At 46.0% G+C, this 21,964-nt stretch overlaps 1 protein-coding gene across 1 annotated transcript in view; it reads right to left on the bottom strand.

Moving 5' to 3' along the window:
* Positions 1 to 723: 723 nt before the first annotated feature.
* LOC136573402 (vomeronasal type-2 receptor 26-like) overlaps positions 724 to 21,964 on the bottom strand; it is a 41,542-nt gene continuing 20,301 nt past the window's right edge. Inside the window, exons 3-5 of the mRNA XM_066574693.1 lie at positions 16,727 to 16,948; positions 14,278 to 14,401; positions 724 to 1,619 (exon numbers count right to left, since the gene is read on the bottom strand). Coding sequence (XP_066430790.1) covers positions 724 to 1,619; positions 14,278 to 14,401; positions 16,727 to 16,948 — 1,242 coding nt within the window. The remainder of the gene's footprint in view (positions 1,620 to 14,277; positions 14,402 to 16,726; positions 16,949 to 21,964) is intronic.

Consider the following 21,964-nt stretch of genomic DNA (forward strand, 5'->3'; position numbering starts at 1 on the left):
GCCCTTCTCTCCCACAGATAGGATGCTTACATTTACTAGACTTTTAAATAACTGAAAAGAACTGCACAGACAGAGGGGGACATAAAAAGCAGCTCTTAGGACATAAGAACAATGCATTGGTGTCAGGATTGCTGGGGAACAAATGAAGGGGTTTTCCTGTGAAGTCTGATCCTACTGCTCACCAGTGGTCCCAGCAATCACACATAAAGTTATTATGTCTGATGCTCCAGGTGTATGGGTGTCTAATGACTTTGGAAAGGAAATATCCATCGACTCATGCTACACATCACATTGCGTGACAATTTTGGTACTGTATGTAATATGTAATAATTTCTAAAACATTCTATACATTTTTTCAGCTTGGTTCTGGTATTGTGTCTGAGTAGTCAGCTTAGTTCTGGTACAATATTCATAGTATGTAAAAAGTATGTAGAAAGATTGGATGGGATACAGTAAACATGTAATACACTTAGTGTAGCATACACAATTTATAAATCCTGGACTGGAATATTGTCCACACTATCCATAGGGCTCATGGTAGCCTTAGTCTGTTTCTAGTTAAGAACTATATTTTGAAATTATGAGTGATACTGCTTAATTTGTCTTAAATTAACCACAATTAAATGGAAGTACAGCACAGCAAAGCCAAAGCTTGGTTTACACACAATATGCAGTAAAGGCAATATTTGTAACAGGAGTTTAATTGCATTTTCACTAGACAATTTATTTCTCTATTAACTTCTTTCTGCAGTTTAACTCAGGCCTTATTATTAGGATAAAACATTTTGGGAAAAATATACATCCTAATATCCCAGCACTTGAGGTCAATATGGCAAATATCTCAGTAGTCACCATGTATTTCCCTCGGGTACTTAGATAAACCGGGATCGTAGCAATCCAGACACTACAGAACACAAGCATGCTGAAAGTGATGTATTTGGCCTCATTAAAACTGTCCGGTAATGTCCTCACCATGAAAGCCAGAACAAAGCTTACTGCTGCCAGGAGCCCCAAATAACCCAACATGGAGTAGAACCAAATATCTGAGCCTTCATTACACTGAATAATGATCCTTCCAGGAAATGAAAGATGGTCGAATTCTACATAAGGTGGTGACACCATTAGCCAAGTAACACAGATCAGGACTTGGATGGAGGAGCATGTTGCTACAATATAATAAGAGCATTTTGCCTCTATCCATGTCTTCCAGGAATTGCCAGGTTTTGTAGATCGGAACACAACGCAGACCATGATAGTCTTGGCCAACACAGAAGAAACAGAAATACAGAAGAAAATTCCAAAAGATGTTTGTCGCAGTTTACAGGTTATGTTCACTGGGCGTCCGAGGAAGAAGAAGATACAGAGGAAGCCAATCAATATGGAGACCAGGAGGATGAAGCTCACAGTCCGGTTATTGGCCTTCACAAGAGGAGTGTCCCAAAAGGAAATGAACATTTTTACAATACATAGAGTTTTAATAGAGAATAACAAAGAGATGGTAGAAAACAGCATTGTCAGAATGTCTGACATTGAGAGGAACTCAACTGTTTTTGGGATGCATTTTCCTTTCTTCTCATCTGGCCATTCATCACCTGGACATTTGTAGCAATCCTCGCTGTCTATATATAAAAAAATATTACCAAGGTGAATAAAAGAAGCAAATAAATGGCATTTACATGAAAGAAAAGGAAATCATGTAAAAGTAAAATATACAAGCATTCAATCAAGTTATTACCAGGGAGTCCATCAGCAGAACATTGAGGGCAGCTCTGGAGGAGACTATAGGATCAGTAATGTATGTACACAGTGACAACCTGAAACTCGGCTGGTGCAAGCATTGGGACACTTACACAGATTCCTGTAAGCCATTGTAGAGTAAAGTTCCTAACACTGAACTAGCGTGGATTGGTTAAAATGAGTACTTCTATGTGACACATTGTAAGTGGGGCGAACGTGCTCATTTAGAGCAATTACTCGATCAATCATTGCTTTTTTCGAGTAACTGCATAATCGGGCAAAAAGATTCGGTGCGCGCCGGGGGTGAGCGGTGGGGGGGGGGGGGGGGAGAGTAACGTGCCTTAGCCGAGTATCTCCCTGCTCGTCCATAAAGATTCGGGGACCGGTGCGGCTGACAGGTGAGTCGCGGTGGGGAGCAGGGGAGAGCGGGCGGGAGAGAGGGAGAGAGAGATCTCCCCTCCGTTCCTCCCCGCTCTCCCCCGCAGCTCCCCGCCCTGCGGCGGCCCCCGAATCCTTATGATACTCGTCTAAGGCAGGGAGATACTCGTCTAAGGCACATTACTCGAACGAGTAGTGCCTTAGCGAGTATACTCGCTCATCCTTAGTTACATTGTTTTGAAACTCCATCTGCAGCATCACATCCTGAATCTGTGTAACAATGTCATTGCCAATAATATTTCCTGGGGTTATTGGCAGGATACAACATCAGAGTTGGAGGCAAACAGCGAGTGTCAAAATGGCAACAGTAGGTCCACCAGCTAGTGGCATAATCCCTGCATGACTCTTACAAGTGGGCACAATTTTAAATCACCTCTCCAAATTTGATGGGCAAATTATTACATTTGCTGATTAGATAGCTAGATTACAGTGTTATTTGCCTATATAATACGAACCCTGAACTATGAACAGAACTAGCATTAAATAATTTGGAAGGAGATGCACAAAAAACTGTATTTTTCCAGCCTGAGTCTGAGCACAGAACTGTCAGGAAAATCATTAAACTCCTTTAGGATTTATACAAGAAAACCTCTAGTTTAGGGCTCCTGCACACTTGCATTTTTTTGACACGTTATAGCTTGCCTTTTTTTCATGCTATATTGCTGCTTTTTTCACTCGATTGTCAATGGGACTTTCTAATGTTAAAAACGCTTTGCAAGTTGGTGCGTTTTTAACATTAGAAAGTCCCATAGACAATCGAGTGAAAAAAGCAGCAATATAGCATGAAAAAAAGGCAAGCTATAATGCGTAAAAAAAACGCAAGTGGGTTGGAGCCCTGAGGGAGACTAAGAACTGTTTTTACTGGGTTCCAGCAGGAGGAGCAGAGTATTACTCAGAGCACTAATGTTCTCCAAGAGATTTTAGCCAGCATCTGAAAGAGAGATCTATATGGGCCAGAGACTATGGGGACATTCAGATCTTATTCTGAGAGGCCAATTAGGTGATGCAGTAATCAAGTCGGGAATTTTGAATGATCCTCCCCTAACTTTCCAACAGCTGCTAACAGAGTCTATTGTGAGAAGGATGGACAATAGTCATGATTCCTATGCTGTATGATCTCTTCAGGACAAAGCAGACCAAATTATAACTTAAAAGGGTGAGACTTGAGAAATATATCCCAAGAGTTTTAGCAGGTGCTGTACTCTGTCAAAGAAGAATTGGCCCGGGTGAGAACATAGATGGAACAGCTTTTAGTCAAGAGGGTTGCATAATGAAGAGCCTCAGTATCTGCCATTATTGGTACCCTTAGTTAGGAGTTGGGGTTTGTACCCAGTCCTAGAGAGTCAAAATGTTGCCCTGTCCTATGTGACCCTTGTAGCACCTGTAAGTGATGTGAAACATATGTTCAAAAGAGAAGAAGCCGCAAAGATGCAAAAAGCCTCTTTATTCTCAGTAGTGACACAGACAGGTGGGGAAGACCTACCCTTTAAAATGTTACTGGGGAGATTTAATGCAAAATGGAGCCAAATTCAAGGCAATGACCCAGAGCTGATAAAAGTGTAAAGCTGGGTAACCCAGCAAAAGAGAACAAATAAGAAAAAAAAAAGATTTGCTTTAGCAAGGAAAAGTTATGCATATCAAGTCAATGGGTCCAATTACAAGTTCAGAATGGTATTTCATACCAACAAATGCATCTTCCTAGGTAGCTGACAAGCTAGAGGCAAGTGATGTTTCCGGGGAAGATGGTGAAGCAAATCGCTTGAGAAGCTTATGAGTGAGGCATTCCTGGTGGAGCTCACAAAAGTCTTCAACGCTTATGATGATTACTACATTGCCCGCAGTTAGAAAGATATTGACTGCAGAAATTCCAGGCATAGAGTAAGGTCATCTTGTAACCTGGTAGCTTTACATTAGTTCTCTCTTTGTTGTATTCTTTGTTCTACATACATATTTTCAAAAGAATATATATCATGTTCAGTTTCTGTACCAACATCGTCCATCTATGTTTAATCATCTGTACATCTGCCATGTATGCTACATGTGGTACTAAGTAATTCATCTTTGAGCTATATATTTACTTTTGTTATAAATTAGGATTACTAATAAAATAAAAATAAAATAAGAAAAGCTGAAGGGCATGGTTTAGGGCTTAGTTACCAAAGAGAGAGGACATGGACTCTTGAACCCCAAAATTATACCTGCAGAATCCCTGTCATCCTAGTTCTCCAGACTCTTGATAAACCGCCTTGTCCCTGCACTGCCCTCTTCCACCCTTGGGAAAAATTTTCAGGCCATTACTGCTAAAAAATGATCAAAAAAATTGTGGAATTAGCGTAGCATTTGATTATAAATAGAGTCAATTGAAATTTGGCCCTTGATCCATTTCTCAATACCACTGCACTTACATCCACAATTCCCCAGAGACCGCTAAATACTTAAAAACACACTGTCTGAATATGATCTTAAAGATGCATGGCGGGTACTCAATCTTGAAATCAAAGAATATACCTATTTCTCCAATATTCATTCATGACTATACAGGATTGACTACCGTCTCATCTCTGAAAAATGTATCCAAGCTGTTTCTGGTGCGAATGTCCACTCAATCACAATATCTGATCATGCCCCAATGAACATATCCATACTGGGTCTTCCTGCTAAAGAATGGACCTGGCAGCTAAACACTGGTCATTGAAGATGAGAGGCACACTCTACTACTTTAGAAAAACAATCAGAGTTCTTCAAATTAAATGACAGGTCAGAAATTTCTAATCCAATGATCTGGGAAACACGAAAAGCATATATCAGGGGTGAGTTGATACCTTTTGGATACTAGAATTAAAAAATCAGAAGGAACTAGAAATTAATTCTCTCCTACCGCAAATTTCTAGCATAGAGAATGTATACAAAAGATCCACAAACTGACTTACTGCCTGACCTTAAAAAACTCAGAAACAGACTGCGGGAACTTCTTAAACATTTCTACTCTCTAAATTCAAAATATATGCACATGGAGATAAAGGTTCTAAAGCCGCGACTAAACTGATCAAAAAACAAAATGAGGCATTTATCCACAAAATAAAATCCCCAGCAGGCACCTTAGTTACAGATACTTCAGAGATTGCCAACTAATTTCAGACCTATTATGAGGCCTTATATAATGGAATAAATAACTCTCTCCCTGACTCATCATGCACAGCATCATCACCTAATAACTAGAGATGAGCGAGCACCAAAATGCTCGGGTGCTCGTTGCTTGAGTCGAACTTTCCGCGATGCTCGAGAGTTCATTTCGAGTAACAAACCCCATTGAAGTCAATGGGCGACTCGAGCATTTTTGTATATGACCGATGCTCCGCTAAGGTTTTCATTTGTGAAAATCTGGAAAACCCAAGAAAGTGATGGAAACGACACAGAAACAGATAGGGCAGGCGAGGGGCAGCATGCTGGGCTGCATCTCAGGCTCCCAGGTCCCACTATTAAGGCATAATAGCGGCAAGAGTGAGCCCCCCTCTAACAATTTTTACTTCAGACAAACCCTCATTAGCAATGCACACCTTAGCTAAGCACCACACTTCCTCCAACCAAGCACAAGCACTGACTGCGGGACACACCACTGCCTCTTCTCCTGGGTTACATGCTGCCCCATGCGTCCGCAGCGCACACAAAAGTGTCCCTGCGCAGCCTTCAGCTGCCCTCATGCCACACGCTGGCCTCATAGCCACACCACCCTCATGTCTATTTATAAGTGCGTCTGCCATGAGGGGGAACTGGAGGCACACACTGCAGAGGGTTGGCAGTGCCAGGTAGCGACCCTTTTTAAAAGGGGTGGGGTGATAGCCCACAATGCTGCAGAGAATCAATGAGAAATTGATGTTTGATCTTTATTCCAATCCTGTGCCACCTCCGTCTGGAGCTACAAACGTGGACATGAGTTGCATAGCTATGGGGAATCAATTTGCCCACACAGTATTCATTCTGTCTAGGTGTCGCATAGCTCAATCAACACCGCAAGGGGAAAGCCATCTGCACTCTGCCCCCTACCCAAGTCTGTCAGTGTCTTTGTGCCAGAAAGGTCAAACACCGCGATGGGAACTAAGTGTGCACCAACAGCACAGGTGGGTCCTAGGCAACCCAAGATATGAACAATAAATAAATCGGAGCGTCCAAACATGGCAGACTTGCACCGCGCCGACGACATAGGTCTTAGCGCACAGCTTCAGCAATCGTAGGCATGAAGTGGACTTAGATGCTAGTTCATCTGCGACGGGCTCATTAAATCAGGTATCTTTCCTTTCATTGCTCCAATGACTGGATTAGCAGGAAAAAGTTCCACAGCCCCAACCTGGCGTACTTGCACTTTCCCCGGGACATAGGCCTCAGCCCACACTCTCAGCAAACGCGGGCATAAAGCAGACTTTGATGCTAGTTCATCTGCGACGGGCCCAGTAAATCGGTTACATTTTCTTTCCCTGCTCCAATGACTGGATTAGCTAGGAAAAAGGTGCACAGTCCCAACCTGGCGCAGTTGCAATTCCCCCGGGACATAGACCTCGGCCAACAGCTTCAGCAATCGTAGGCAGGAAGCGGACATTTACTGCACCCAGGACATAGGCCTCTGCACAAACCCTCAGCAATCGCGGGCCTAGAGCAGACTCCAATGCTAGCATAGCTGTGAACGTCTCATTAACGCTGTATCGCTCCTCTTGTTTGTCCCAATGCAGTGCCCCGGATAGCTGTGTTAATGTGAGATAAAATATAGATTGGCTTCGGCCCACACCCCATGCTCTAGTCAGTCTGTGTTTTTTTTCATAGTGCCAGGCAGGTACAACTCCGCTATCGCAAGTCTGTGTGGACCCACAGCATGGGTGGCTCCCTGGAACCCACCGACGGTACAAAAATTAATCCCATAGCAGTGCACCGGATAGCTGAGGTAACGTGAGATAAAATAAAGGTTGGCTTCGGCCCACACTGCATGCCCTAGTCAGGCTGTTTTTTTTTTATAGTCACAGGCATGTACAACTCCGCTATGGGAAGTCTGTGTGGACCCATAGCATGGGTGGGTCCCAGGAAGCCACCGATGGTACATTAATAAATCCCATTGCAGTGCCCCAGATAGCTGAGCTAACATGAGATAAAGTACAGGTTGGCTTCGGCCCACACTGCATGCCCTAGTCAGTCTGGGATTTTTTCATAGTCACAGGCAGGTACAACTCTGCTATGGCAAGTCTGTGTGCACCCACAGCATGGGTGGCTAGCAGGAACCCACAGACGGTACATAAATAAATCCTATTGCAGTGTCCCAGATAGCTGAGGTTACGTGAGATATAATACAGGTTGGCTTCGGCCCACACTCCATGCCCTAGTCAGTCTGGGTTTTTTTGGGGGGCCAGATACGTAGAACACCGCGATGGGGAAACTTAGTGCACCCATACTATGCACAGACCCCTGTAATATTCCTGTAGCAAAGGTATTAGCTGACCCCACTAACAGAAATGTTGCAGAAGTCTAGGGAGACCCCAGTAACATTTCAGTAGTAACAGTATAGACAGACCCCAGTAACATTTCAGTTGCAGCAGCATAGGCAGAGCCCAGTAACATTTCAGTAGTAACAGTATAGACAGACCCCAGTAACATTTCCGTAGCAGCAGTATAGGCATAGCAAGTAATAGTAACATTTCTGTAGTAACAGTATAGACAGACCCCAGTAACATTTCAGTTGCAGCAGTATAGGCAGAGCCCTGTAACATTTCAGTAGCAGCAGTATAGGCAGAGCCCAGTATTAGTAACATTTCAGTAGTAACAGTATAGACAGACCCCAGTAACATTTCAGTAGCAGCAGTATAGGCATAGCCCAGTATTAGTAACATTTCAGTAGTAACAGTATAGGCATAGCCCAGTAACATTTCCGTAGCAGCAGTATAGGCAGAGCCCAGTATTAGTTACATTTCAGTAGTAACAGTATAGACAGACCCCAGTAACATTTTAGTTGCAGAAGTATACCCAGACCCCAGAAATATTTATGTAGCAGCAGTATTGGCAGGTCCCTGTAACATTTCTGCAGCTGAAGTATAGGTAGACCCCTGTAATTTTAATGCAGTTACGCTCCTCTACTTTGGCCCAAACAAGTTTCTCCGATAACTGTGGTAACACGAGAGAAAATACATGATGCACATTGCTGATCCCCTGACCCCAAGCGGGAGGAAGAGGTGGCATTACAAGGCCAAGACACCATGACCATGACCCGCTATAGTCTGTGTGGGAAGCACGTTAGCGGGCCCAGTGTCAGGCTCGGTTCCGCGCCTCCACCTTGAATTTTGCTTCCATGGGCAAAATCAAACCTTCAGATAAGAAAAAGAGCCAATTGACAAAAGTAAAGCCACAGAACAAAAGTGGAAGTGACAACAGCTATGTGGAAAAGCTAGTATTTTCTGAGACAAGAGGGGCATTTGATAGCAATGAAAAGCATATTCTAGGTACTAAAAGTCTGCACTCCTCCTCATCTCAATCAGAAGTATGGAAAGACTTTATTCATATGTTTTCTGTTGACCATTTCAAAGTGTTAGCAATGCAAGTTTCTGGCTATACCACTCATTTTTGTCAGGAATTACCAAAGATGATAACAAGTAAAGGCCTCAAAGTCCAAAATCAGTCCGGGAGTATGTGGATTTCAGCTGGCCTGCTTCCACCAAGGATATGTGCCTGCTGCTACTCTGTGCCCAGCCCTGCAGGGATGCTGTGTTCTATAGTCGTCTCTATTCCTACCTCAGCTGTACACTAAAATATGTAATTATTATCAGTACCAACAAGATGGAAGCCTTCATTATTCCACTGGCAGCATGCCGACCATTACCTTCCAAACTGCAACTCTTAGGGGGCCAGGTCTTGATGATCATCCTAATATGTTATTGGTCCTAGTTCTTCCAAACCACCCATGTTGGTCTAATTGTCCCAGAAAAAAAACGCAAGATACAAAGACAGAAGGAGCTGGATGTTCCCAATGACATATTCTTATCTATATTAGAAGATGTCCAAAGAGAGGGGAACCTGATGGCAGAACAAGGGCTTCCAGCTGTAGGGCAGCAGAGCACTGGGGTGGCAGAAGTGGGTATGCCAGAGCTGATAAACCTTCTTTGTTTACTGTCAAATAACCTGCAGGAGATTGCAATCCAGAACAACAATAATTTTCATAGTGTGCCTCCAGCTAACCAGCCAAACCCCATACAAGGAACAGACCTTCTTTGGCCATCATATGCTTTGCAACCTAGTTTTCAGGCTCCTGACTCTTATGACAATAACCCAGATGCCATGTTAGTTCTATAACCCATTTATAATCCATCTGCTTTTTTAACCCTTATACGTTCTAAAACCAAAATAATTGTACCGTTATGTTCTTAGTGAAGGGCATTCATATCTACAGTGTTAAAAAAAAAATATAGTAATCCAAAGTTCTTGATTCTAACAGTCGTTTTCCTTTTGTCGGAAGGCACCCATTTAAAATTTACATGTGTACATTTTTAAATATTATTTCTATATTTTTCCGTTACTGTGTTTTTAAATACTGTTCAATGTTTTTATTGTTTATACGCAGACCCCTCTAACATTTCTGTAGCAGGAGCATAGGCAGACCCCTGTAACATTTATGTAGCAGAAGTATAGACCGACCCCAGTACAATTTTTGTAGGAGCAGTATAGACAGACCCCATTACCATTTCTGTAGAAGTAAAGGCAGACCCCAGTAACATTTCAGGAGCAGAAGTATGGGCAGACCGAAGTAACATTTCTGTTGCAGAAGTATAGGCAGACCCCTGTAGCATTACTGTGGCAGAAGTATAGGCAGGCAGACCCGAGTTACATTTCTGTAGCAAGAGTGTAGGCCAACCCCTGACACAATGGTGTACCCTGAGTGTAGGCAAAGGCCAGAAAAATTACTTGGATTACAGTGTAGGCGAGGGCCCAAAAAATTAGTGTACCAACAGTACACATGTACCCCAGAAAAATTGCTCAACCGAGAAGGCAGGTGAAACCCATTAATATTTTAGCTCACTGTGGCTTAATTTGTAACAGAGCCTGGAGGCCGCCCTGTTAAAAAAATTGGTTCATGTTGAAGTTTCAATGCTATAGTTAGAAATGTACAAATATTGTTTAAAAATAGTTATATGAGCCCTTTGGGCCGCAGAAAAATTGGCAGTTCAGCGTGATGACATGATATTTCAGGAGGAGGAGGACTAATATCATACACAGATTGACAAAGGTAAATGTCCCTTTTTTCCGGAGATAGAGAACAATGCTTGCATCCGCGGTTGCAGTGAAAAGAATCTGTAGGTAATGCTGCTCTCTGCTGGCGGAGAAGAGAAGTCTGGGGAAATCCAGGCTTTGTTCATCTTGATGTGTGTAAGCATGTCCGCACTGGCAGTTGACAGGTGGGTACGCTTATCCGTGATGATTCCCCCAGCTTCATTAAACACCCTCTCTGGTAAGACGCTAGCGGCAGGGCAAGCAAGCACCTCCAGGGCATACAGTGTGAGTTCGTGCCACGTGTCCAGCTTTGACACCCAGTAGCAGTACGGAGCAGAGGCTTCACGGAGCACGGTGGTACAATCGGCTACGTACTCCCTCACTATCTTTTTACAGTGCTCCCTCCGACTCGGCCTTGACTGGGGAGTGGTGACAAGGTCTTGCTGGGGAGCCATAAAGCTGGCAAAGGCCTTGGAGAGTGTCCCCCTGCCTGCGCTGAACAATGCTGCCTAATCTCCATGCCTTCCCTGCTACATGGTACTCAGAACTGTGCCTTCTGCCACTAGCGCTGTCAGATGGGAAGTTTACCATCAGTTTGTCCATCAGGGCCCTGTGGTATTGCATCACTCTCGAATCCCTTTCCTCTTCCGGAATGAGAGTCGAAAGGTTCTCCTTATACCATGGGTCGAGCAGCGTGTACACCCAGTAATCCGTAGTGGCCAGAATGCGTGTAACGCGAGGGTCACGAGAACGACATCCTAACATGAAGTCAGCCATGTGTGCCAGGGTACCTGTATGCAACACATCGCTGTCCTCACTAGGAAGATCACTTTCTGCATCTTCCTCCTCCTCCACAGGCCATACACGCTAAACAGATGAGAGGCAAGCAGCATGGGTACCCTCTGCAGTGTACCCAGCTGTCTCTTCCCCCTCCTCCTCCTCCTCCTCCTCCTCCAAAACTCACTGAGATATAGACATGAGGGTGCTCTGACTATCCAGCGACATACTGTCTTCCCCCGTCTCCTGTTCCGATCGCAAAGCGTCAGCCTTTATTCTTTGCAAGGAACTTCTCAAGAGGCATAGCAGAGGAATGGTGACGCTAATGATTGCAGCATCGCCGCTCACCATTTGGGTAGACTCCTCAAAGTTTCCAAGGACCTGGCAGATATCTGCCATCCATACCCACTCCTCTGTAAAGAATTGAGGAGGCTGACTCCCACTACGCCGCCCATGTTGGAGTTGGTATTCCACTATAGCTCTAGGCTGCTCATAGAGCCTGGCCAACATGTGGAGCATAGAGTTCCACCGTGTGGGCACGTCGCACAGCAGTCGGTGCACTGGCAGATTAAACCGATGTTGCAGGGTTCACAGGGTGGCAGCGTCCAAGTTGGACTTGCGGAAATGTGCGCTGAGCACCTTGCCGAGCAGGTCTGACAAGTGTGGGTAGCTTTTCAGAAACCGCTGAACCACCAAATTAAATACGTGGGCCAAGCACGGCACGTGCCGAGTTGCAGAGCCGCCAACAGGTTACGGCCATTGTCACACACGACCATGCCCGGTTGGAGGCTCAGCGGCGAAAGCCAGCGGTCGGTCTGCTCTGTCAGACCCTGCAGCAGTTCGTGGGCTGTGTGCTTCTTCTCTCCTAAGCTGAGTAGTTTCAGCACGGCCTGCTGATGCTTGCCCACCGCTGTGCTGCCACGCCGCGCGACACCGACTGCTGGCGACGTTCTGCTGCTGACACATCTTGATTGCGAGACAGAGGTTGCGGAGGAGGAGGAGGGTGGTTTAGTGGAGGAAGCATACACTGCCGCAGATACCAGCACCGAGCTGGGGCCCGCAATTCTGGGGGTGGGTAGGACAGGAGCGGTCCCAGGCTCTGACTCGGTCCCAGCCTCCACTAAATTCACCCAATGTGCCGTCAGGGAGATATAATGACCCTGCCCGCCTGTGCTTGTCCACATGTCCGTTGTTACGTGGACCTTGCCAGTAACCGCGTTGGTGAGGGCGCGTACAATGTTGCGGGAGACATGGTCGTGCAGGACTGGGACGGCACATCCGGAAAAGTAGTGGTGACTGGGAACCAAGTACCGCGGGGCCGCCGCCGCCATCATGTTTTTGAAAGCCTCCGTTTCCACAAGCCTTTACGTGAGACCTAGGTGTGTATGACTGAGCTGCTGCAATTCACAGCGCAGAACCAGTGAACTGGACAAAGCCCAGTGGTAGGCCTTAAGTATTTTGCCTCAATTTTTTAAAATGGTGAGGTGAAAAACCAGAGACACCGCATGCAGTGGATATAATGTGTACTGTTTCCCTGTGGCGGGTTGACGGCGGTCATATAACGGGCACAGCAGAGCCAGGAAACAATTATGCGCAAGCCTGCTGTAACGCTTAGCTGGATATTAATTAGCAACTACTACCCCCAGCAGACACGCAGTAAACTGAAGACAGTCACAGGCAGCCCAAATATAGTATTTTTCCCCAATTTTTTTGAAAAAGCCCACTGCCTATATAGCCAGTATACCTCTTTCCCTGTACCACTGTCCCTGCCTCACCAGTACTGCCCCTATACTGAGTAAAATGACTGCAGACTGAGGACGCTATGGTCTGCACACCCGATATACAAAAAAGAAATGTGCAACACTGCTAAAAGCAGCCTCAACAGTACTGCACAGGTCAGATGTGGCCCTAAGAAGGACCGTTGGGGTTCTTGAAGACGAATATAACACCTAACACACTCCCTATAGCAGCTACAGCAAGACAGCACTTTCCCTGATCTCTGTCAGAACGCATCTGTGCCGAGCCGCGGGAGGGGCAGATTTTAATACTCAGGTGTCATCTGATCTCCCCAGCCACTCACTGCATGGGGGGTGGGATAGGGCTGGAACGTCACAGGAGGAAGTTGTAATGCCTTCCCTGTGCTTCTATTGGCCAGAAAAGCGCGCTAATTTCTCAGGGAAGGAAATGTAATGGAGTAACGAGCATCTCGAACACCATAATACTCGAACGAGTATCAAGCTTGGAGGAGTACGCTCGCTCATCTCTAGTCTTCACATGTTTCCCAAAGTCCAAGAGTGTGGAGCTTTTTTACTTTTTTTTCTTGCTTGGCTTGAATCGAAAGCCCTTGGTAACCCAGTAGGCTTCTACCCTTTGAGACGCCTCTCCAGACGATCTGGATTAAGGACAAGAGATAATTTGAGACACAGACCATGACACTAGGTATCCGTGGGGTCCCAGATCGGGAATCCTACTGAGTACCAGGTGAGTTTGATTTAGGATTACACCTTTTTGGTTGCAAGTAATGGATCAAATCAATAAACTCTGCTCAACTAACACCACATTATTCCCAATAGATAGTCACTTATGGAAACCCTCTGCCAACTAACACCCCTCTAGCAAAAATCTTCCAACTATACTGATCTCTGCTTATAATCTCCTAGTTCCCCTAATGTAGTGCAAAACCAGCCCACCCCCCTATCACAATGGATAGAAAATATTTCCCAGATTTATCACTTTAAAGAGATTGAAAACTGGGAAAATGGTGCAAGAAACACATTCTTAAACACTGGAAAACCTTGCTCTGACTTCACTGTAACAAACACACAGACTTCTTACCATGATTTTTCCCCTTTTTTTTGTTTCTTTGTATTCCCTGTGCTTTCCCAAATATTACCGTTTATAGGCTTTATATTACAAAAAAACAGACGTCCTTTAAGTCAAGGATGATCTAGAATGCATTGTTTTGTATGGATGGAGGACAGGCCCACAGAAGGTGAGCCCTGTGTACCCCAAACAACACTGTAAGCATCACAGTTCTAATCACATCCATCTCTCTAGTACTTGCCCCTTTCGAGGTCACTGACCTACCTGTAACATTGGATATTTCTTCCGCAGAGCACTGGACACAATCATGGCAGCAGACATGGGAATGATTAGTGTAAGCTTTCCTGTATCCGAGAGGACACATTGCAGAACATCGAGATTGTGGGATCTTATCGGAAAACAATGTGTTATTTATATGGTTACTGTCAGTTCAACAAACGTTGCAGAAATCGACAGTACAGATGAATAGAAGAAACTGGAATATATCAGAGAAAAATGCGTTTTTCACTTATCAGGCTCCTTTCTTCTTCCGCCACTCACTCTGAAAAACTGATAAAGTCAATCTTGGTACCCCAAGATGGACTGTTACCTTATTGAAGAATCAAATTACATGCTGCTCATAGAGGTCTATGGAGTAAGAAGGTGGAAGAGGAACAAAGTGAGAGAGAAGCAGAATAGAGATGCTGTTGTAGCTAATAAGTGTGTTACTATTTTTATATTTACTATCACAGCTGAAGGGGTTTTATGCCTTTTATGTTGATATTGCAAAATTACAAAACGTGTTGCAATGCATTTGCAGTTACAGAATAGGGACTGCAATTACAAATATGAATTGACCCTAATACTGTACATACATAAAGGCACTATATCACAAACAAAGATGCAGTAGCTGTCAACTAAACAGCTGGTGTGCTGTGGTTTTAACCCAGGTTCCCTCCTAAGACATGCTTACAGTATATGGTTCATCATGGGAAGCGTCAAAACATAAAAAGATATCTGTTTTCACACGCTAAATAGAGGTTTATTTTGGGTCCCTGAGGAGCTTACCTCGAGTGAAACACATTGGGTCAATGAGGATCGCTTATAGAACTTTCTAACATAGAGGTTGATGATTTAACTCGATTGGGCCGTGTTGTCCCCCACCACCTTGGGGCAGCGATAGGCCTGACCAACATATCAACACTTCTTTCAACACTCAGTTGTAATATTATCTCTTGAAAAATAGTATATATAATTTTTCCCATATTGAAAGGGCTGCGTGGTGGGATTTTGCTTAAGTCCTTCCATATTGTGTCATCGTCTAGAACAGTGATTCCCAAACTTTTTCAGCCATGGGGCCCTTTTTGAAGCAAAAGTTTCTCATGAAGCCCCAAGGTGTGGTCAGGGGCATGGCTAGGGCTATGGCTTATCACAACATATTATTTTTACCTCCATCGTTATGAAAAGTACAGGGCCATTAACATAGAAACCAGGGAGGAACGCTGGAGTGCTGGATGGGCTATTGATATATATTATATTTAAAATTAACATGCTCTGGAATTTAATTCCGCACCTCATGTCAATATTCACACAGGTTTTGTGCAGATGTTTTCCACAGCGTGTGGATGATTTTCAAAATCTCATCTACTTTGCTGCTACAGCTACTGTGAAGTCCACAGCAAATCCGCCCCGTGTAGTAATAATGACCCCTATATTGGCCCTGTGTAGTAATAGTGACAGCTATTGTGGCCCCATTAGTAATAATGACCCCCCGATATTTGTGGCCCCGGAAGTAATAGTGGCCCCCTGTATTGGTAGCCCTGGTAGTAAAAGCATCTCTTATATTGGCACTAGTAGTATTAGCGACCCCTATTGTGGCCCTATTAGTAATAGGTGACCCCTATAGTGGCCCCAGTAGTAATAGGTGACCACTGTTGGGGCCCCAGTAGTAATAGGGAACCCCTATTGCTGCCCCAGTAGTATTAAGCCACTCAGTAGCAATATTAACCTCAGTAGTATTAAGCCCTGCAGTAATATTAGCCCAGTGATATTAACCCCACAGTAGTCACAGTAATAACATTAACCACACAGTAATAATATTAACCTCCACAGTAATATCACCCACCTCAGGAATATTAACCCCACACTAGTCTACCCTGGACTCTGCGAATAGGGCTGGAACCCAGGTATGTGATCTGGACAACGTTTTAAAAACTTTATAGCCCCTGAGGATGGGACATGGATTTCAGCAATGGACCGCTTACCCCCTCTCTGAAAGATTTAGTTATTGCCACGAGCCTGATATGGCCGTACCTCTGTATTATTCTACAATTTACTGAATTAAAAGTAGTTCAGCAATATGGGGTAGGAATAGTCTTTACAGTTTTAGGCACAAAGTCTGATGTATGCAGCCACATACCAGGGGCAGTTTTAAGCTGAGTGCCCTGGACCTAGGATAGACCTGGCCTGTCTGAACCAAGCCATGAGAGTTACGGAGTTTATGGCCAGTTTGTGCTGATAAAGCTACTATGATCCCATAACCATCCGTGCTGCAGTACAAACCAAGATCATTATTCCAGTAGCAGTGCAGACCCGGCCTTAGTCACCATCCAGACCTCCTGTGGTAGAGGAAGGACGCCCCAGAGCCACGCACTCCCTTCTCCACTCTTTGGGCTGATTTAATCTTACTATACAATAAATCCAGATATCAAAGTGAACAATACTGAAAACTTACTTCACTTGTCTTCCATATTATTCCTTTTTTGTCAATCTGTAGACTGTGTATTTCATAGTCATCAGCAAATCCAAAGGGATTTATGTATGTCCTCGGAGATTCCGGGTTGTTAATTTTTAAGTTATAGAACTGTAATGGAGAAGACAATTCTCCATTCTTATTGAATGCGATATTGCGTCCTCTGTGATCTCTATAATTAACTTTCCTTATAAATCTCTGTAACTGAGAAAACAGAGAGTGTCTCAACTGAAGTTTCTTGCTTAAAGTGAATTTACCACAATATACATTTATAACTGATTGATAGGATATCTGCCAAGTGTTGCATAGCCACCATTTGGACCCCCTAATTACGAGGTCAGGGATATGTGGGAATATGGTCACATCACCCCGCTTTAAGTAGTGCTATTGCCATACATGACTTCCTTAAATCTAAGGGTTTTTTGTTCATGTTTATATCAATCATGCATACAATATTGTAGAAGGCATTTCTACTGACTACAACTATAATATCAATAAGGGCAAAGAGAACATGGTTTATTAATAGAGATGAGCGAGCACACTCGTCCGAGCTTGATGCTCTTCGAGTATCAGGGTAATCGAGATGCTTGTTACTCGAGACGAACACCACACGATATTCAAGTCAATTGATTTTCCTTCCCTGCATGTTTAGCACCATTTTCTAGCCAATAGACATGAGGGGAAGGCATTACCACTTCCTGATGTGACGTGCCAGCCCTCTCTCCCCTCCACGGCCCACCGTAGTGAGTGGCTGGGCCGATCAGGTGACCGCCGAGTACTTAAACTGGTCCCGTCCGTGGCTCGCCTCAGGCGCATGCTGGCAGAGGTTAGGGAAAGTGCTGCTGCTTATACAGGGATAGTGTTAGCGTAGGATCCTGTCTTCAAGAAGCCCAACGGTCCTTCTTAGGGCTACTCTTCATAATGTGCATTACTGTTGTGCCTGTCTGGGAGCAGTAGTGCACCTTTTTTTCTTTTAAGCATCTCGGTCTGTGCAGGCCATTTCAACTATACTGTTCTGTGTCTGCAGTGCTGTAGGCAGAGTTGAGGGAAAGAGCTACTTATATAGGGAAAATGTTAGAGTAGGATACTGCCTTCAAGAACCGCAACAGTCCTTCTTAGGGCTACATCTGTGTGCATTATAGTTTTGGCTGGCTGGGAGCAGTAGTGCATCAATTTTTCTATTACACATCTAGGCCTGTTCCCAGCCTTTCAGTAATAGCGTTCTCAGCCTGCAGTGCCGTACAACCAGCTCTCACAGTGAAACTGCTCTGTAACATTTCCTAGCCTACTGCAAACGACTTCAGTTATAACGTTCTGTGTCTGCAGTGCATTACACAGAGGTCTCACCGCTAAACAGTATTGTAATATTTCCTGGGCCACTGCAAAGTATTTCAGCTCTGCCGCTGTGCAGAGCGTCTCACAATACCCGTTCATTGGTAGGGTTGAGATAGCCGCAGTTACCAGCACTATCGACTGGCTTTAGAGTCTTCTCCTACTCCATACAGCCTCTCTTTCCTACAAGTCTCTGCGAGTGGTAAAGTACCCCTAGGTATCAGCGTTAGACAGTGGGTTAATTTTTTCAAGTCACAGCTATCTATAAGTCTCTGTGTGTGGTGAATTAAGCTACAGTTGTCAGTGCTGTACAGTGGGGTAATTAATTTGGGCCCTGCTCTATTCTTAATCCGCCATGATAAGGAGTAGGGGTAAGGGTCGAGGACGTGGACGTCCAAGTGTGGGTGTGGGCACAGGCCGAGTTCCTGGGCATGGTGAATCACAGCCGGCTGCTGCGAGATTAAGAGAGAGGCAAGTTTCTGGGCTCCCAGCTTCATATCACAATTTACGGGTCCGCATGGTAGTTCTATATTACAAACAGAGCAGTGCGAGCAGGTCCTGTCGTGTATGGCAAAAAACGCCTCCAGCAATGTATTGACCACCCAGTCTTCTACGCAGTCCACTACTCCCGGACTAGGGACTGCAACTCTGAATCCTCTGGCTGCTTCTCCTCCCAGCCTCCTCAGTCTATGAAAATTACAGATTCTGAGCAGGCAGACTCCCAGGAACTGTTCTCGGGTCCCTGCCATGAATGGGAAAAACTGGTTCCTCTCTCACCTGAGGAATTTGTCATGACCGATGCACAACCTTTAAAAAGTTCCCGGAGTCCGGGTGATGTGGCTGGGGACTTCCAGCAACTGTCTCGAGAGCTTTTTGTGGATGATGATGATGAGACACAGTTGTCAGTCAGTGAGGTAGTAGTAAGGGCAATAAGTTCGCAGGAGGAGCGCACAGAGGATTCGGGGGATGAGCAGCTGGACGATGAGGTGACTGACCCCACCTGGTTTGCTAAGCCTACTGAGGACAGGGCTTCAGAGGGGGAGGCAAGTGCAACAGCAGGACGGGTTGGAAGAGGTAGTGGAGTGGCCGGGGGTAGAGGCAGGGCCAGAGCGAAGAATCCCCCAACTGTTTCCCAAAGCACCCCCTCGCGGCAAGCCTCCGTGCAGAGGGCTAGGTGTTCAAAGGTGTGGATGTTTTTAGTGAGAGCATGGACGACCGACGAATAGTGGTGTGCAACCTGTGTCGCACCAAGATCAGCTGGGAAGCCACCACTACCAGCCTGACCACCACCAGCATGAGCAGGCACATGATGGCCAAGCACCCCGCAAGGTGGGACGAAGGCCATTCACCGCCTCCGGGTCACACCACTGCCTCTTCCCCTGTGTCCCAACCTGCCACACAGATCCAATCCCCCTCGCAGGACAAAGGCACGAGCGCCTCCCGGCCTGCACCCACACCCTCACCTCCACTGTCCTCCACTCCATACAGCAATGTCTCTCAGCGCAGCGTTCAGCTGTCGCTAACACAAGCATTGGAGCGAAAGCGCAAATATGCCACCACCCACCCACATGCACAAGCTTCAAACGTGCACATTGCCAAATTAATCAGCCTGGAGATGCTACCATACAGGCTTGTGGAAATGAAGGTTTTCAAAAACATGATAGCGGTGGTGGTCCTGCACTACTTGGTCCCCAGTCACCACTCTTTTGCTCGGTGTGCCGTCCCAGCCCGGCACCACCACGTCTCCCGCAACATAAATCGTGTCCTCACCAACGCAGTTACTGGGAAGGTCCACTTAACCACGGACACGTGGACAAGTACTGGCGGGCAGGGCCACTATATCTCCCTGACGGCACATTGGGTGTATTTTGTGGAAGCTGGGACCAAGTCAGAGCCTGGGACCGCTCCTGTCCTAGCCACACCCATAATAGCAGGTCCTGCCTCGGTGCTGGTATCTGCCGCGTTTTATGTCACCTCCTTCAAACCATCCCCCTCCTCCTCCCCTGCCACCTCCACCTCTCAATTAAGAAGTGTGAGCAGTACATCGCCAGCAGTCGGTAGTGCGCAGAAGCACAGCGGTGGGCAAGCGTCAGCAAGCCGTGCTGAAACTAATCAGCTTAGGTGACGAGGCACACAGCCCCCGAGCTGCTGCAGGGTCTGACATAGCAGAATGACCTCAGGCTTTTGGCGATGAGCCTCCAACAGGGCATGGTTGTGTGTGACAACGGCCGTAACCTGGTGGCGGCTCTGTAGCTCAGCAGCCTCACACACGTGCCATGCCTGGCCCACGTCTTCAAGCTGGTGGTTCAGCGATTTCTGAAAAACTACCCCTACTTGTCTGACCTGTTCGGCAAGGTGCGCCTCGTATGCGCACATTTCCGCAAGTCCACTACAGACGCTGCCACTCTGAGGACCCTGCAACGTTGGTTTCAGCTGCCAGAGCACCGACTGCTGTGCGACGTGCCGACACGCTGGAATTCTACGCTGCACATGCTGGCCAGGCTCTGTGAGCAGCATAGAGCAATAGTGGAATACCAGCTGCAACATGGGTGGCGGAGTGGTAGTCAGCCTCCGCAATTCTTTACTGAGGAGTGGTCATGGATGGCAGATATCTGCCAGGTCCTTAGAAACTTTGAGGAGTCTACCCAGATGGTGAGCGGCGATGCAGAAATTATTAGCGTTACTATCCCACTACTTTACTTGCTGAGAAGTTTGCTGCTAAGAATAAAGGCCGACGCTTTGCAGTTGGAACAGGAGATGGGGGATGACAGTATGTTGCTTGATAGCCAGACCACCCTCATGTCTATATCTCTATATGTCTATATGCGTTTTGGGGGAGAAGGCGGGGGGGGGGGAGCAGGAGGAGGAGGAGGAAGAGACAGCTCGCCACACTGCAGAGGGTACTCATACTGCTTGTCTCTCATCTGTTCAGCGTGTATGGGCTGAAGGGGAGGAGGATTTTGAAAGTCATCTTCGTAGTGAGGACAGCGTTGTGTTGCGCACTGGGACCCTGGCACACATGGCTGACTTCATGTTTGGCTGCCTTTCCCGTGACCCTCGCGTTAGACGTATTCTGGCCAACACGGATTACTGGGTGTACACCCTTCTCAACCCACGGTATAAGGAGAACCTTTCCACTCTCATTCCCGAAGAGGAAAGGTGTACGAGAGTGATGCAATACCACAGGGCCCTGGTGAAAAAAGTGATGCTAAAGTTCCCATCTGACAGCACTAGTGGCAGAAGGCGCAATTCAGGGGGACAACTAGCAAGGAAGGAGCAGGGATCAGGCAGCATGTCCAGCGCAGGCAGGGGAACACTCTCCAAGGCCTTTGCCAGCTTTATGACTCTCCAGCAAGGCTGTGTCACTACTCCCCAGTCAAGACAGAGTCAGTGGGAGTACTGTAAAAAGATAGTGAGGGAGTACGTAGCCGATCGTACCACCGTCCTATGTGATGCCTCTGCTTCATACAACTATTGGGTGTCAAAACTGGACACGTGGTACAAACTTGCACTGTATGCCCTAGAGGTGCTGGCTTGCCCTACCGCTAGCGTCTTGTCAGTGAGGGTGTTTAGTGCAGCTGGGAGAATCATCACGGATAAGCATACCAACCTGTCAACTGCCAGTGCCGACATGCTAACACTCATAAAGATGAACAATGGCTGGATTTCCCCAGACTTCTCTTCTCCACCGGCGGAAAGCAGCAGAACCTAAAGATTCTTTTCGCTGCAACAGGAGAAAAATGCATCCTCTATCACCACAAAGAGATAGAAATCAGGGAGAGCGGCTGGCACCTCTAAAGGTTCACTTACATGAAGATAAGTAAGGGAATATAAAATAACTCACCCGGTGCTTGACATGCCATCCAGAGGTGGTCATGTCTGCACCAA

The sequence above is a fragment of the Eleutherodactylus coqui genome, chromosome 7, assembly GCF_035609145.1.
Source record: "Eleutherodactylus coqui strain aEleCoq1 chromosome 7, aEleCoq1.hap1, whole genome shotgun sequence".
NCBI lineage: Eukaryota > Metazoa > Chordata > Amphibia > Anura > Eleutherodactylidae > Eleutherodactylus > Eleutherodactylus coqui.